At 34.5% G+C, this 18,283-nt stretch overlaps 1 protein-coding gene across 2 annotated transcripts in view; it reads left to right on the top strand.

Moving 5' to 3' along the window:
* The first annotated feature begins 338 nt into the window (after positions 1–338).
* MYPT-75D (Myosin phosphatase targeting subunit 75D) overlaps positions 339–18,283 on the top strand; it is a 63,202-nt gene continuing 45,257 nt past the window's right edge. The window contains exons 1-2 of one of the 2 annotated variants that reach the window (XM_085959688.1): positions 339–555; positions 17,410–17,498. In XM_085959688.1, the coding sequence (XP_085815814.1) occupies positions 17,419–17,498 (80 nt within the window). In that variant the 5' untranslated portion in view covers positions 339–555; positions 17,410–17,418. Of the gene's footprint in view, positions 556–17,406; positions 17,499–18,283 lie in introns of both variants that reach the window. The other variant, XM_085959687.1, reaches the window with a different exon arrangement.

The following is an 18,283-nucleotide window of genomic DNA, read 5'->3' as shown; positions in this document are numbered from 1 at the left end:
TTATCAGGTGTATTTTATTGGATGCATTGCGAAATCATTAAAAATTAACGAGTCAATTTCATCTGTCAAACTATTTTAGATAGGTACCTACCTACCTTTATTTTTTAATTCCATTTTTATGTCTACTTAAAAATATTTACAGGTACCATGCTATTTTCACAAAAACATTGTATTTTTATATCTTACTCCAGATATTATCATTTGTATTTTTAAATATTATGGCTTCCTCAAAATTTACGGTAAAAAAAAATGCGGAAGACAATTTTAAGTCACCTGATAACTTTGTGACATGTTAACCAGTCCGTCATATGGTCACACCGAACACCTTTTAAACCAATGAACTTGAACGGGATAAATTTCTCTGCTGCCCCTTGTTTACGTTGTGCAGTGAAAGATGTTAAAAAAATAGTGATGTCAGTGTACTTAAAATTATAATGAAACTGGTGCATTAAATAAACGTCTCGAAGGCTTTCGTGCAAACAAAAAACACGACCTAACATCATGCTACTTTGTAAACCTGAGGTGCAAAAAGGATACATTCATAGGTGTTGGGTGGTAAGCTATCATTTTTTATCTGTGACATTCTTAAACCGAATACCCAGAATACATTCACAATCCTTATCAATCTAGTTGTAGTGTTTCGTTTATATAAATTTTTACACATCATATTAGCTATTCATCTCGTATTTATGTTGTACTATAAATGTTGCTGTCAAATCATCGTAATCTCACTTGATATTTTTTCAAACTTTCTAAGTAATAGCATTCTCTCTTCAATAAGATGTGATGACTGTATTAATTAACGATCGTTTTGCAAAGATTTATTGGAAGAAGTACAGTTTCCGGGTAATATTTTATCGAAAAATGTCTTTTGATCTTATCAGTGGATATCGTATCGGTGTTTCACCTACATTTTTGCTGTCATAATTTTTACCTGCAAGTAATTGCCAAATGATTTTTTACATTATTTTATTGGTAAAAGATAACATCAAATCATTGTAAAAATTTACCATTCATCACCCAATTTATGATTCTATTTCCCAGTAATAACTATTTTAAGGTTATTTCTTACATTTGATTTATTAAAATCGAATGTTTTATTAGTTTGAGGTTATGTTATACCTGAAGTTACTCCTCAGCTTAAAATTCAAAATTGACATACATATTATTATGTGGACGAAACTCATTCCTCTATTATTTTTAAGTTAAAGATTTCATCAATAAATTAATATTGATTTAGAATATTTCCATAGATTGGTAGGTAGGTACGGTGCTTACCTACCTAATAATATTATGTAGGTAGATATTCAAATATATTTATTTTACATAGAATGAACATGACAAATTATAAATTCAAAGTGTTCATGACATGACATCAAGTAAGGCCCTCCTCCCACGGCGCAACTGAAATCTGAGGGAACTGGTTGGTGATGGAACTCATAAACTGACCAATGTAATGCTTCGCACACGGCGCTACTGAAACCACTTGAAATAATAATCGCATAACCTCAAACTGTCAAACTGGATCATCAGCTGTTTTGTATAAAAACTGACAACACGCACGCTGCTGCGTTTACTCGAATACAATTAGGTTATTTCAATTTTGCTGATCTTGTACTTTTGACGTCTTGGGTTGTAATGGTCTTTATAGCATGACGCCTGTTACACAGTGCTACCAATTTTGGTAAGAAAATATGATTTTTCATCGAATCTACTGACATAATACCACTGTTTTACGGTGACTGGAAACTTGAGAGACCGCGCGACTAGCATATCGCGTCTCTTCGCGACCGTTTTGAAACTGAGAGATTCCAGTCTCGCTGTCAGCAAGCCGCCATTGAAATACATTAGCTAGATACTGGTTGGAATTTTAGTTTCAGTTCCGTCAGATTTCAGTTGCTCCATGGGAGGAGGGCCTAAGTGTTAACAATGTTGCAATAAAAATACAGGTTAATTTGAGTAAACATTAAAATAATAAAAATAAAACGTATGTTAGGTACAAGTCTGTTTACTGTAAGCCAGACGGGAACAGCGGCAATTTTCATAGGCAGTTTCAGCAAAATTCATGAATTCAAGAATGTTAACCTTACCTTACTTAACAAATAATAGAGTATATCGGCTATTTTCAAAATTTGTTTGCCACTGGGTTCCACGAAACAGACAAGAACCGTATGTTATTATTTTAATACTATAGACCGAGGGTACTTGATGGAATTTGAATTTAAATACATTAGAATAATAGGTACATGGAAGCACACAGAGTGAACTAGGTTGATAGACCCTATCTTAAAAACTCATAAAACAACGTCCACCTAAATTCACCCTCACGTAAGTGGAATATATAAATATCCGAAGCGATTTGATTAAACATAGTTATTGCCTCCTTCAATTGTTCTTAATTCTCCTTATTATTAAAAAAAAAAATGCCGGTACAGGTCGGTTATGGGGAAGCCAGCGGCAAACACATTTTGAAAATAGCTGATATACTGGATTATTTGTTAGGTTAGGTTAAGTTAGGTTAGGTTTTCATTTTCATTAATGAAAACCTAACCTAACCTAAATTCGTGAATTTTGCCAAAATCGGTTATGACAATTAGCACGGTTCCCGCCTGGCTTCCCCATAACCGACTTGTACCAAAATGCCTTTATTATATTAAGTAATATTTAGGATACTTTTTCATTTATTTTTTTAATTTAAATATCTAATGACCTTTATTAGTTGTAATCACAATTGGAAATACCTACTATAATATCCTGCATTCTCTGCTGTGCCATGTAAAAGTCGAAAATTAAGGATCTAGGGTATATTTGTATCACATTGACTGCTGACTAGATAATTACTAATTAATTACCATATTTAAATAGCATGCTAATTACATCTAATGGCCACCTAATCGTTACGCGCTAGGTGCGTCTTTAGTGTCCAATGAGTTAAGTCTGAACAATCTGTCGACTTTGTAGGACAGATGTATACTGATACCAAATATTACAATAAATCCCCCATCCATAGTAATTACGTAATCCGTAACGAGTTAGGTAGAAAAGAACTCTTACATAATAATATTTATAACTTTATATGAGACGATAGAGGAATGCTAGACCGGGATGCACAGCGAAACAAATAAGTGAAAAAAGTACCCTTGCTTGTCTCTGCGTGGCTGAAGGATAGAGGGTAGGTATTAGCCAGTCGGGAACGAGCCCTCGAGCCTTGAACATCGCGTCCAAATCTAATCTGCCACGTTTTCTCGCCAATGTGCGAGTGCCCAACAAATATTGATATTAATTTTTACTTCACTCAATATCTGTATCTCGTGTGAAAAGCGAATGATACTTAATATTTAATTTCCCTGCTGAATCCGTGATTTTAATTATTAAAGTATAAACAAACCCCAAACACTAATACATATGTCATTATTATGCCTTCATCCTAGAAATCATATACAGTACACTCTCAGTAATCCGCCGCTCGATTATCCGACAACTACTATAATCCGCCGTTATTTTTACTAGTTGAAAGCACAAAATCAAGCTCTATAATTCGCCAGTATTCGATTGTCTAATTCAGTAGTCCGCCGCGTACAAGTATACAACGCAGATGAGACGGGCTTATTTTGGAAACATCTCCTTCGTAAAATGTACGTTCATCGCGAAGAAAGTAATGTACCAGGGAGGAAAGTGCCCAAGAACCGCATCACAATTATGCCGTGCTCCAATGCAACCGGGACACAAACTGAAGCTTTTGGTCATAGGGAAAGCCAGGAATCCTAAGCCATTCAACAATATCTGCCTTACTGAACAACTGGTTGTGTCAAGTGATTTACTGTTTAATATTTAGTTAATAAACTTAGTTTATAAATATGGATAATTTAGTAAATACTTGATTTTGATTATAAATAAAACCGTTATTTGCTAGTACTTACAAATTTCTTACGAAATACTTACCTGTTTTAATTTTTACCATATTTTGTATGTATTCACTATAATCCGCCGCTTTCACTAATTGGACACTTGTCTGGTTTATGGGGTGGCGGAATACTGAGAGAGTACTATATTGTATAAGTCTATTATTGGTAACAGTAGCTTATAAAGTCATGGATCTAAGGTTCGAATCCCGGATGTAGTAAAATCATGTTTTTTTAACGTATGCTTGGACCCAATAGGTTGAGCAAGTTGCTGACATCCATTTCTCGTATATAAAGATATCTACTATGAAACCTCTCCGAGAAGCGGCGAAGATCCACATCGGATTGTAAAGCCAATTAAAAAAGATGTCTGTGGCTATAGCACCTTTTACGATTTATTATTCTTTTGTGTACATACCTAAGTACTTGGGTTTAATTATGTTTAAATATATTATTATATTGTGTAATATATTCGGCAAACCTTTTTGTAATTTTTCAGAAATTGTAAAATATCTTTTGTTCTATATTTTTGGCAGTTGGCAGGCTGTGGAGATTTGTCAAAAATAGTGCACACTAAACTTTGCCAGTCTTATTGGAACAATTCCTATTTTTTGGGCACGATTCACCCGTATGAAAATATTCAAATTAACCTTGAGCTTCCAAGTATGGCCAAACGTGGCGTGTCCTGGCTTGCATTTGACATAACAACACAAATTTGACTTCTACATAGTGAAGACTGCTTGCCTAACTTTTTTCATCATTTTAATAGACAGTAATAATAGAAAATAATAATAATATCCTAGTAAATACAATCAGCATCTCATTACTTATCTAAATAAGTATCATCTCCCAATAGATCCTATTGGCATTTAAAGTGGATGATGGATGATGGAAGACTGCTTAGTGGTGCCACCAAGCTGATCACGATCACTGGTTTGCAACCGAGCGTATATTATGAGCCAATCAAATCAAGCGTCAACACGATCGAGTTGGTAGCTGAATCGTTCCGTGTAATTACTATTTAAAGTCTACGATTGCTCACGACGACGGTTGAATCTGGTCGGGTCTGCGAGTCTGCCAATATTATTAGGCCTTTACATGCGCATGTTTCCGTACAAGTATTAAAATGTCTAACCATTCATTCTCACCAGATGATATTTTAAAAGTGACTTAATGGGATTAAAATCAATTAGAATTTAAATTTCATCAATTACCCTCGGTCGATAATATGAAGCGTGTCTATTTGTTTAAATCATCTAATGGCTTACTTATTTTCTTATTACAATATTCATATCTATACGTATCTAGGTAAACTAAGTAATTGTTATATATATATATGTCAGACCCATATCACTAAATGGATTGTATATGTTTATTTTATTCTTATTTTAATCTTTTTCGATACTAGTTTTAAGTGTCTACTATTACTTAATTGGATTATCATTTGATATCTACCGATAGTCATTGTATATTCCGAAGGCTCAGTATAAAATACCTATTTCACGTTTGCTTTGACTAAATAAGTATATATTAGTAAGTACTACAAGCATTTAAAAGTATCAGAAATAGTGTAAATTGTTTTATTCCTCCACACCAATCAACATGTCGTTTTTATAAGATTATCAGGCAATAATTTTTGCTACAAAAAATGATTGTGGCTAGCACATATTATGATAGATATGAAATTATCAATATCATCAACGTATGGCAATGCACAGAATTCACAATGTCACTGTAAATGTAAATCATCCCGTCTTTACTTCCACTAGAGTTCTCCGCATACATGGTGGGTCAGCTGACTCAAAATCAAAGCAATACACCTCATCCCTCTCGTCCACTTCGCCTACCTTTATCCATCTCTTCAAGTACCATCTCGTCCAGTAATTGTGTGTTGTCGAAAAATTTCATATTTTCTATGGACAAAATCGTCCATTGATGTTTTCGGTTTTCGAATTGCCTGTAATAGTGTTTTTCATTCCACGTCAGCCAGATTCACTCTACCAGCGAAATTGCGCTGTACAATACCTAACTGTCACTTCAAAGACACATAGAAATCACATACTGCTATGAAAGTATCAAAAATTTGTATGCGATTTGCAAACTGCTCACCGTAAATTTATCGCTTGTCCTCAGATAGCCTTGTAATTCCAAATGAAGTAGAAAATTATTGAATTTCTATCTTAATTAATATTAAAAGTTCATAGATTGCTGCGAAAGGGTCAAAAAGTACTTAAGTAATTACAAAATGTATTGTTTCAAAGGATTTAATAATGGCTATGGTTTTATGTGATCACATATAAAATATTATTAACCAATACCCTTGTCTATTCAATTTGTAGATAAAAATAGTTAGTTGATACCTTCGCGATTTCAATATCAACTAAATGTAATATCACATTGAGCAGGCATAGATAATCAACATTTTTCTCTATGTAAATTGCAAAGTATACTTATTCAATTAAAAAAATCCCTCTAATAGCGCCTGTACTGTTTGCTGGCACCAATAGTGTATAAATTAAACTATAATAACTGCTTATACGCAAAATTACTGACTGTCTCGCCAATCTCATTCTCGTGTTATCGAACGCGTTTGTTGCCGTTGTGTTGTGGTATCCGACAAGATTAAGACAGGTTGTAAAAATCGGTAAACGTTAAAATGCTATGTGCGGTGTAGTTTGTAGTGTTTCTGTCAGGTTTGTCACTATATTTCTAATGTGCATGCGCAAATATTGTTCAAGTTACAACTACTAGGAAACCACTGAACTTTTTGATCCATGTGTCCAGTCTTGCAACCTGCACGATTATACGTGTTTTTTCATTTTCTTGTTATGGCTGCGATAATATATACTGCCAGCAGTAAATCTATGCATGTGTAAACGGGCTATAAGAAACACATGGAAAATGCCCAACGCCTTCTTCCCAGAGAGTTTTGTAAACATTTGGTACATACAAATACATGTTTATAAATTTGTTAGCGGAGTAAAAAGGAGCAACTGCATCGAAGCGTACAATTTTTGCATTATCGTCAAAAATAGCGAATTGTACGAAAGTAGAACGTATGAAAGTCGAGGACCGCCTGTACATATATTTTTTTATTAAACTGTATTACATTTAAATTTCACAAAATTAACGATATATAAATTAATGGTATCCTCAACAGCTTAAAGTAATGTAGTCTTACCAATTTCTTCTGAACCCTCTTCACCATGAGGCTGCACGTCAACCGATACAGGATATTATAACCCTTATTTGTAATAGCTATGGTTCAGTAACCCTGTAGCCAATCATTCGGCATTGCTATTGAAAGGAAACAAGATTGCATTTTTTGGAACGTTGCCACAAAATGAAATGCACGAGACATTCAAATTTGTATAGGTCACAGTTCAATACAAATTAAATTATGTACTTACAAAATTTACCCACAATGTTTTATTTATCTTTGTTTGATATCTCAATCTTACATCTCTTCACTCTCACAATTTATCCTTTGTTCGTTAGATAGTCATCAATAATGAGAATTTCTTTCATACTTAGTTAAGATATGGCGCTGGTTTGGAAGATTATTTTTATTGTTATTAATGGCACCACTAACCGTCATTTTGATTTTATGCATTATCTCCTATCCTTTGACTTGGAACGTCAGTCACTGAGTGTGTAGAGGTTCCCTCTGTCCAGCTACTGGAGTCATGATCTCTCAACATGTCATCGCTTCTCCGCCTTAGTCAATACATAGAAATTTCCGCACTCCAATGACAATAATTCTTACGAACTATCCAATAATAATTTTGGAATGTCATAAATCTTCTTAACTGGAGCATATGGACACCACGCGGCGCCTCCAAGAATCCCTGTCGCTCGCCAGTCTTTTTGCTTCGTTCCAGGTCAAACCAGCATCCCGTAGCTCTGCCGTATACACTCTGTAGATTGTATTTAGCGGCCTTCCAGGTCGCCGGAATCCGGTCGGCTTGAAGAAAAGGCAAGCCAGGTTAAAGTTCTCTTCTGGCATCCGCAGCACGTGGCCGAGCCAGGTCCAACGTCGCCTCTTCACTTTCAGCGTGATGAGAGGCTGCTTGGTGCGTCCTCTTATCTCCTCGTTGCTCTTAAAGTCATACCACTGCACACCCAATATTCGTCGCAAACATCTGTTTTCGAAGCTCAGTATACGGTTGCTCTGAGCCTTTGTAAGGTGCCATGATTCGCTACCGTAAAGCAGCACCGTCAGAATGCAAGCGTCGAATATGCGGCATTTGGTTTTGACCGAGTACAATCGTGAGTCCCAGACATTTCGCATCGAGTTGAATGTTGCTCCAGCCATTCCCATTCGGATAGCGAGCTCTTTCTGCAAAATGCCATCTCCCATGATGTGTACCCCCAGGTACTTGAAGCTGTCGACGCTCTCGATGTTTTGTCCATCGCTAATCAGAGGGAAATCTGGACCAGGACAGGTGCTATTGCACAAGACGTTGGTTTTCTTCGCGTTGATTTTCAAACCAACGCGAGAGGAGTTGTTATGCAACCTGTCGATTGTCTCTTGAATGCCCTCGATTGAGTTGTCGAATAGGACAGCATCATCGGCGTATACGTTATAAATAATGAGCACTTTCTTACTTACCTTACAATCATTCCAAATTCTTCTGTTACTTTTTAATTACATTGATTGTTAACAATTGGAAATGTGTTTTTGTCGTATATTCCGGTAGGTATAAATTTAATTATATTTCCCGTAAAATTCCTTATTGCTCTTACATGTAGCTTATTGCATCGTTTCCTCTCGTTCAGCGTCGCTCTAACTACGTCATATTTTCTGTCAAAACTATCGAACTTCACGCTTATGTGGTAAGTGTATATTTAACTGTTTCATATTATTATGCTGTGTCTTCCGCTGCTGTGTATGCCGACCGCTGTATGAAAGCATTTGTCCAGTCGTTATCTGCCATCTCCACGAAATCTACTACTTACTATAATAGTTATATTATTTTTATTCATTCTTTAATTTGCTGCCTATATGCAACGCATGATCTGCCTACTCAAGACGTTACTGCTGCTGTTAGTGATTGTTAATTTACTAATAATTTTCATACAAAAATAATGAAAGAATACGCACATACCTACTTATTATTTATTGTCTACACTGGATAAGTGCACATCTTCGCTTCAAAATAGTTCGAGCTTCTGAGAATTCTCGAAGAACTATTTGAGAATCACTGATCTAATCACTAAGCGGTCGACTTACTGCATTTTAACTATAAGCTAGCTGTAAACAATATAAAAATGAGTAGATTACCTAAAATGTATTAATTTATTATCGTTAGAGTGAGTAAGTAACATAGGTTCGGTTTATAGTTGATTACGATTTGGTTTATCTCAAACTGTATATTTATATAGCCTTATCAAAACAATAAAGCACACTTACGGCACATTTAAACTTCATTCAATCCTCTTTGGTGGCAATCATTTTTATCAATAATAAATTCTAAAGATGATATCATATCTTTCGTAGCTCCATGTCTAAACTTATAAATTTCTCGATTATCATCTAAGTCAGTGATGAACAATGTTTTTATCAGTAGAGCAGATTTATTCAGTGGCCGTAAAGCTTAATAGAACCGTACACGTTTATGAGTTTACTGGCAATAATAGTATATAAATTAAACTATCGCGACAATAACTGTTAACACACAAAAATTGTCTCGCCAATCTCATTCTTCAAACGTAAGCAAGACGTGTTTGTTGTCGTTGCGTGGTTCTATTTGACGGATTCAGACAGGTTGTGAAAATCGGTGAACATCAGATTGTTCTACGCAGTGTAGTTCGTATTTTTTTCCCGCAGGTTCGTCACAATCGTTCTAATCCGCATGCGCAAATGTCATACAAGTTGCAACTTGCACAATAATACGTGTTTATATTTGCATTTTAAAGAAAAAAGATGTTGTTTCTACTTAACAGGGCAGTATTGTACTGCCACCAGTAAATCCGTGCACATGTAAACGGGCTATAAAGCCGCATATTGAATTATTTAATTCATTGGAATCTATCTGAAGTAAGATGTTCAGATTATGGACTATTGACAAATCCTTCAATGTCTCATGCCATTTTCATAATTAAAACAGACTATACTAGCAAAAAGTCTTAATGAGTAAATGTATTCTAATAAATTATCTGTTGAGTTTAAACTGTATTTCAAATTAAATAGAAAACAGCAGATACTCTGGTCGGTCGGCGGTCACTCTCCGTCATCGTGCATTATGTACATATTTGAAACTCAGTGTCAACACTGGTGAGATCGCTGACAGTTCATTCTGGTACCAATGGACATTACATTGTCTGCAAGGTACATTTTGATATTCCCTTAACCTTTTCTATGCCTCACGATATTACTACGGCAGTATCAGACATGCCGCAGATTTTTAACGACACACTTTGAATGTAGAACTAAGCTCTCAATAAAATCGCTGTAATACTGATAATTTGTGGCTTAGTATTTTCATAATTATTCAAGCAGATGTCACACAAATTGAAAAAGTAATATGTGTACTTGCCAGACCCAGGATTCGAACCTGGGACCCACAACGCAATAGGCCAACGTTTAAGCCGCGCGGCCATCGTGGGTGTAACGGGTATCATGGCCTCATAAAGCGAGAAAACTCGCTGAAGGCATAGAACCGGTTAACTCTAAAAGAGGAAAGTTAGATCTTTTTATACCAGATTTTGCTGGTGTATAATATGCAATAAATGTGTTATCGTGGCCAAATACACACATGTTTTGCGAGGAGAGACACCATCCAGCATCTAATGGTTTACAATAATCGTTGCACCGATCGTCTATCAGTGGCATCTATTGAAGCACAAAAGTTATTATCAACGGAAAGCATAATGCCTTGTTTCACTGAAAACTAAAATTTTGGAATATTTTATTTAGTCCGTGGGCCGCAGGTTGTGCACCACTGCTCTAAGATATCTAAATATTACAGATTCTTTTAATAAGCTTGTATTATATAAGTATATATTATATGACATAAGCCTTACAATGTACTTAAGATAACTTTTTAAGAATGTAAAGCGCTTTGAAATTCTATATTTTTCAAGCTCTTTGATCTGAATACGTAGGTACTTTGACTCTCGTTTGTAAATTTGCATTGCTGGATCACTTGGTGACTAATGTACAAATTTAATTATAGAAACCTCTGATGTCATATGTTTCATATTAATAAGACCACGATACATTTAACGTAGGTACGTAGTCATCACATCAGAGCTAATACAAACACTCGATGATGACATGCCCCTACTACCTGTTATTTAGATGGATTAGGCAGGGTTTATTTGCGCGGCTTAAGCGTTGGACTATCACGCCGTGGGTCTCAGGTTCGAATCCTGGGTCTGGCAAGTACACATTGTTTTACAATTTGTGTGAGTCAGGGTATGGACCTAATAGGTTGAGCAAGTGGCTGACATCGTAAAAAACAAAATCTGTTAATACAAACCTCTACCCTGTGGAGGCCCATATGATCCTATTAGGATCGGACATGGTCGGAAAAAAAAACTAACCAGCACCATCTGCGAATCGTATTCCTAGTTCAATGAAAACAAATAAGTATGACTGACAAAGTTTAGTGTACACTATTTATGTCAAATCTTAACAGCCTACCTCCACCCCTCGCCGCTGATACATTATTTTATTTTTAATTCTTTACCAGCTGTGATTGTTACAGTTTATAGCTTGGTAACCAATTACAGTACCCTGATTTTTCTTAATGGCGCACATACTTAATATCTTTATTACGTTTTGTGTAGCGGGTGTTTCACTTTTCCACTAATCGTTGTTCAAACACACCGTTGAATCGTTTCTCATAAAGATGTTTCACGTTAAATTACAGAGAACGGCATTACCTTGGCAGTCGTTTGTTATCACGGCTATTATTGTTCACATCTGTGGACGTAGCGAATGCATACGCTTTTACAATGTTTATATAGGTTTAATACGTTAAATATTAATGACAATCTAATTGGATGTTTGTGTTATTTACTCACACGGAATATCAAAACATGTTGTACATTACAAATATTTAAAAAAAATCCTTCTATAGAGAGGGAGCCTAAATTTATGAAATTGAAGCAAAATTAAATGACCACTGGTCTTCTGATTAAGCTAAGGCTCATTTAGACGAGTGCGGATGATCATCCGCAGTGAATTAAATGCAGGCGTTCATTTTTTGTTTATACGTGTTGTCACTGAAAGTGAAATACTCAATTCATTCCAAAATGGCGTCGAGTGAAAATGCGCTGCAGGATTCGGCAATGGAGGCCGCAATGGAGGTTCATTTGAAGAGAATTTTACACTTTTACTGTTATATTTCACTATAGTTTCATATTCACCCAATTATTTAATTACATACTTACATAATTCTATATGCAGGTATTGTATAAAAAACCTCTTGAATACTTAAATCCGTAGGATTGGATAGTGTATAATTAAATTTGACTTTAATTTCATATTTCATGCATCTCACATATTGCCATATCAATGCAGATGTTTGAATATAAAATTTACCTATTAATACCTGTGGAAAGATATTTTCTCATTAATTTTACGTAGACTGCATTATTATTAAGATGAATAATCACGTAAAACACTGAGAAATGCACAGATGTAAACAAAGCAACAGACTTCATACCAATTCGAGCTGCCATTTTGTTTTTGGAGCTGCCAATAGAAGAAAATTATGAACTTGTTGCCAATGCGACCATACATACAATTGCTTGATTCGATAATCGAAATGCCTTATTAATTCTTAATACGGAATACATATAAGACTCCTATCTATAGTCAAAATTCTTTGTTATACACCCACAGTGGAGTAGTAGCAGAGTATTAGTACCCCTAAGCCTTTGTTTGATCCTAAGCAAAGACCTGAAGGAGACCTGGAAGAAATGGAGTGTTGAAAGATAAATAACCATCTATACTTTTTATAATAATAAAATGTCTGTGATTTCAAAAAATATACTGTTTGATCAACGTTTTAACTATTTCCATGAAGATAAAATATAGTTTTTAAAATTTTGGCCTTTTTGTTTTTTGTTTCCACTACAACTCTAAAATTAGTGGATCTATAATATTGATGAAACATGCACTACACGTCTTGCACGTTGGTGCCAGTTTCGTAGTTTTGTCATGATATCTCAAAAGGTTTCAATGTTACAAGATATAAACTTCTCAAAAACGTGTTTTCAACAACTCATGACATTAGCAGCAGTAGAACGGTGAGGTGAAACGGCACGTCTAGATCCAACTATTGTCTATTAAAGTGGATAAATTATATTTAAACCGAATTTCTTCATTGCATCGTATCTGCCTACTATGTGTATCCATAAATTTCACGCGGATGAAGTTATTTCATTATAAGATTCCTGATTGTCTGTAAAAGAACAGACCACAGAACAAATAATAAATAGAATACCGATAGGCCATATTCAATACGCCGCATGGTGAAGCAGGATTTTGAATGTGTGAGTGTCCTACGAAAATGAAGCACGCATTATGCACGTGCAATAGTGTGTGTAATACACCAACATTAAATGAGCGTAAATGCATAAACCAAGAGCAGCTTTCAGTATTCGATGTAAAACGTATTATTGACACGTGTAAAAGTTTAGCCCGGATTCTTCCTTACTCGAGTCGGTTACCTGCTATCGCCTTACCCGTTATGTATTTCAGTTCCCAATGTCAATGTGTGTCAATTATTAGTCAAATAAACTGAACTATCATAAATTTGCATATTTTGATAAACAATCACAAAGAATTGCATTATGCATACATACAACATGCTATATTTCAATGCGCCAACCTACAGAATATTAATTAAGGTACATAAGATTTAAGAATAATACTTACCAGAAAGGATCTTATCAATGAAAATACGTAATTTTTATGCACGATATAACAAATTTACCTTGATTAATTCCAAAAGATGGTCGCTCTTCCATTGGCGGAATTTTAAACATCTTGGTTATGATATCTTGAGTCATAATTGGATTGGTAGCTTAATGGATGTGAGCACTAACGCGGATATTGAAAGAAGTGAGTTTGAAGTTTTCTAGGATTTTTTCTTATGTATTTAGGTATTTTTCTGAGATTTTTCAAAGTTATGTATAGAATATAATTTTTTATATGGATACCAATTTCACTATACAAAAAATGTTACAAAATTGCGTGGTATGGTTCAAACTAGTTATAGATAGCTAGACCAAACTTTCTGGTACCATATAAGTTGTATAACTCTCAAATGTGTTAATTAATCATGTAGTACAAATTTATAAATTAAACGTCTGGCGAATTTTGTTTGCATTGATTTAAAAATAGGCATTGCTCTTTCAATTATAATTCCTACCGATGATATTTTGTGCAAATTATATTGGCTATAAATAAACTTTGTCCGTGCGTTATAACAAATTGGTTCTGTCATCATGCCGAAGGTGTTTGGCACAAGGAAGTGAATTTATTCTCATGCACTCTCGTATCTGTCCCAATCAGAAATACTTTAAACATTAATTTACATTATTTTTACGCGTCCAGATAAGATAGTGCGTCAAGAATTTGTTGATAACAGTTTGTGTTTTGTGATACAGTTATTGTTGTGTTCCCATGTGGTGTACTGATTGATTTACCGACAAGTTATTTGAGCGTCGAGACTCCATGATAATGGTGAGATGTTTATTAGGCGCTCTGAAGAAGGATGTCGACTATGAAAATCAAAGGAATTTTTCCACACATTTTCTTTTGTGTATCCAACATAAATAGTGCACACTAAACTTCGTCAGTCATACGTATTTGTTTTCATTAAACTAAGATGATAATTTGCAGATGGTGCTGGTTAGTTTTTAAAAATCAACCAAACTACCTTATCCAAATCATTATAGTTTAGGTGTGCCATGGGCGATCCGACAAAAATGGTGCACATTTTTTCAGGCATACTTATTTAACACATTACAGATCGTGTATGCTAGTTTTTTAAAATTCATTACAACAACACGCACATTAACATGATCTAACTCCCTACTTCAGTTTTAGTTTGTCAATTTGTGGGTACGGCCGTGTGTTGTAGCTTAACTACTGGGGAATGCCAAAAGAAATGGCGTATTTCAAAAAAACACTACCTTATTCTTAGGTCAATAATTATTATAAAGCAATCATTATTCGTAGGATGTTTATCACACTTGAATGGTCAAAGACATAGCTTATAATTAGTATCTTTAGAATTATCTTCAAATGTGTTGATCATGCCCATTTTTGGAATAATAAAATGCCTAATTCTTGTCAAATTTGGGATCACAGAGATTATTAATATAATTTTTTATCATAAATATTTACTATAATAATGTCGACATAAATTATACGAATGGTTTTATAAATGCGTTTAAAAATTAATAAATGTAAAAAACACCACTGCACATGCATGTACTGAAATATGACTAAGTATATTTTAAAACATTAGAGCGAGAGGTTTAAAAGAATACTATTGTATGTAATAAAAATACTTTATGCAGTCATCAAATGTTTAAAATAAATATAAAGGATAATAAGGCTTCAAAATTATATAAATAGATTATCTACAACGTTTAAGGAATGTCCAGGATCATGCTTTGAAAATAGAATAAAAGCTCCATTTTGACCCACGCTGAGCACATCCGCCCTTAAACCTTGCCTAAACTAAACCATAAACGATATAAAATATTCGTCTATTTATAAAATATCTAAAACTATATATGATTTAATGTGTTAATTTTAGATATTTAATAGACAGACAACTACTTTTTGATTATTATCTATTGTGACTTGGTTTACGCAGGTTCAATTAATTTTTAAAAACTAACCAACACTATCTGCATATTGTCGTATTAGTTCAATGAAAACAAATACGTATGACTGACAAAGTTTAGTGTGCACTATTTTTGTCGCACCTTAACAGCCTACCTCTACCCTTCACTACTGCTGTTTTCACTAAGCGCCGACAATATTGAAAAAGATGAAAGTCACATCGGAAATGAATGGTTTTCACAAATGAGCGACAACTACTTACTGTCAATAATTTTAGATTTTCATTGTGCAAAGAAATAGTTCTCACTTGTCAATAGATTATTGTAACATTCAAAAATGAATAGGTAGATGTATCGACAGAAAACACATTTTGCTCTTCTTAGCGGTTATTTTAATTCGAGTGCTTAAAGTCAGATAACGTTATCTACAAAAAAGTGTTTTTTTTTTTTTTTTTGAGATAATGTTATTTTACATTTACGGCTACATGATAGTCAAACAACGTTTTGTCAATCTTTTCTAATTTCTTATTAAATCGTCAGTAAAGTTTAACGCTAACTACATAAGTTACCCTTGTTTTCATATTTTTTTTAAACTATCCCTATAAATTTTAACATCATCATAAGCAAGATAAATGTACAATACACAATAAATTATAAACTATTAACATCAGGTTTTAAATAAACATTTCCCTTGTTGAGTTACAAGAATCTAAAATAACGATTTTTGGCTCTCCTGTAAAGTTGCACTTTTGTAGATAGTGTTGTTTGACACTAAGCCCTCGAATTATACGAATATTTTCACACAATCATAACAGTAAGTATGAAGTATATTCACATCTATGCCAACATTCTCTCTAATACTATAATCAATCCAAGTTTCCTAGTCGGACATATTGTTGGAATAGATTTTCAGCAATAATACATACTGGACACCAGTGGCGAAGGGTGGAGGTTGTCTGTTAAGATCCCCCATAAATAATAGTGTACAAACTTTGTCAGCCATATGTACTCGTTTTCATTGAAATAAGACTACAATAAATATAGACGGTGTTGGTTAGTTTTTAAAATTCAATTAAACCCTGCGATAAACCAAGCCATAATAGATAATAGTCAAAAAATACTCGTCTATCTATAAAATATCTAAAATCATGCAATTAAATCATACTTCACTTTGAATATTTTATAGATAGAATAATATTTTTTATCCTATATAGTTTGATTTAGGCAGGGCTTAATGAATTTAAAAAAAACGAACCAACAATATGTGTAATATGTATTCTTCATCGAACGAAAACAAATAAGTATGTATGAAAAATTTTGCAAAATTTTGTCCTATCGCCCAAAATATACCAAAACTTTTATGGTTTGGTTTAGGCAGGGTTTAATTGATTTTTATAAACTAACCAATACCATCTGTAAATTGTAGTCTTAGTTCAATAAAAACAAATACATATGACTAACAAAGTTTATGGCGGATCTTAACAGCCTACCTCCACCCTTGACACATCACTGCTGGACACATCGTTTATTATTTCATATCTATATAAATTTTACATATGTCAATTGTAAAAATAAGATACAATAATATTTTGTCAATTCATATTCACTTATATTCGATTTCTCTGAAGCTTTCATTAATACTTGTGAGATTTGAAAAAAATTATAATAAATGTTTTATTTTTGATTCCAGTAGTAATCAACTATGGAGCACTCGGACTTGGTGGCCGAAATGTCGCAGGTGGAGCATCTCACAACACAGGAGAGGCTTCACCTCGCTAAAAGGTTTGTCATCCATCATCATCATCAGGGGCGCGACAACCCGGTGTGGGTCTTGGCCTCCTCCAACAGCTCCCTCTATCTGTCCCTATCCAATGTGGCCGCTTTCCAATTCGGTACCCCCAGACTACGGCAGTCACTGGCAGCTCCATCCAACCAGCGAATCTTTGGCCTGCCTCTTCTACGCCCTATTGGATTGCTGAACATCACTCTCTTTGCCGGTCCACTCTCTTTGTCATCCATATTGTTCATAAAAACATTGAATTATTAGCTACTGCTGTGGTGTAATTAACCATACTTTCAGCCATTTACTATGAAGAAATAAAATCCTCATTGCTCCAAAGCAAGACAGACATATTTCTTACTAAGAGGAATGGATGTGGGTCATTTACTGTGATCCCATAGGATTTTTGCTCTTGATCCAAAAGACATCGATAGAAATAGACTCGCACACTTATTCAAAAAAAACTATTTCCTAATCACTGCGATATTGAAAAAAAACTAAAATCACTTTGACATTAGAACTTAACCTAATACGTTAAGAGCGTGGTTAACATGCCTAATATATTTCTTGTAGGTATGCTACAATCTGTAACATACTAGAATTGCTTCCAGGAGGCAGCCGAGTCCCGATTAGGTTGTGGAGGCGATGACTTAGGTATTAAAGGGGAACAAGTGATATATAATATATAAAATGAGTTATGGACAAATTTCACATCACATAAGCTGGCTCGCACATCAAAACTCGTCTCGTCTGCAACGTGTTGAATACGTCTAAGTGACGTCATCAT

The sequence above is a fragment of the Rhyacophila brunnea genome, unplaced genomic scaffold (assembly GCF_057557595.1).
Source record: "Rhyacophila brunnea isolate RB1 unplaced genomic scaffold, BYU_Rbru_1.0 scaffold_9, whole genome shotgun sequence".
Taxonomy (NCBI): Eukaryota; Metazoa; Arthropoda; class Insecta; order Trichoptera; family Rhyacophilidae; genus Rhyacophila; species Rhyacophila brunnea.
This window is presented reverse-complemented; position numbering and strand designations above follow the sequence as displayed.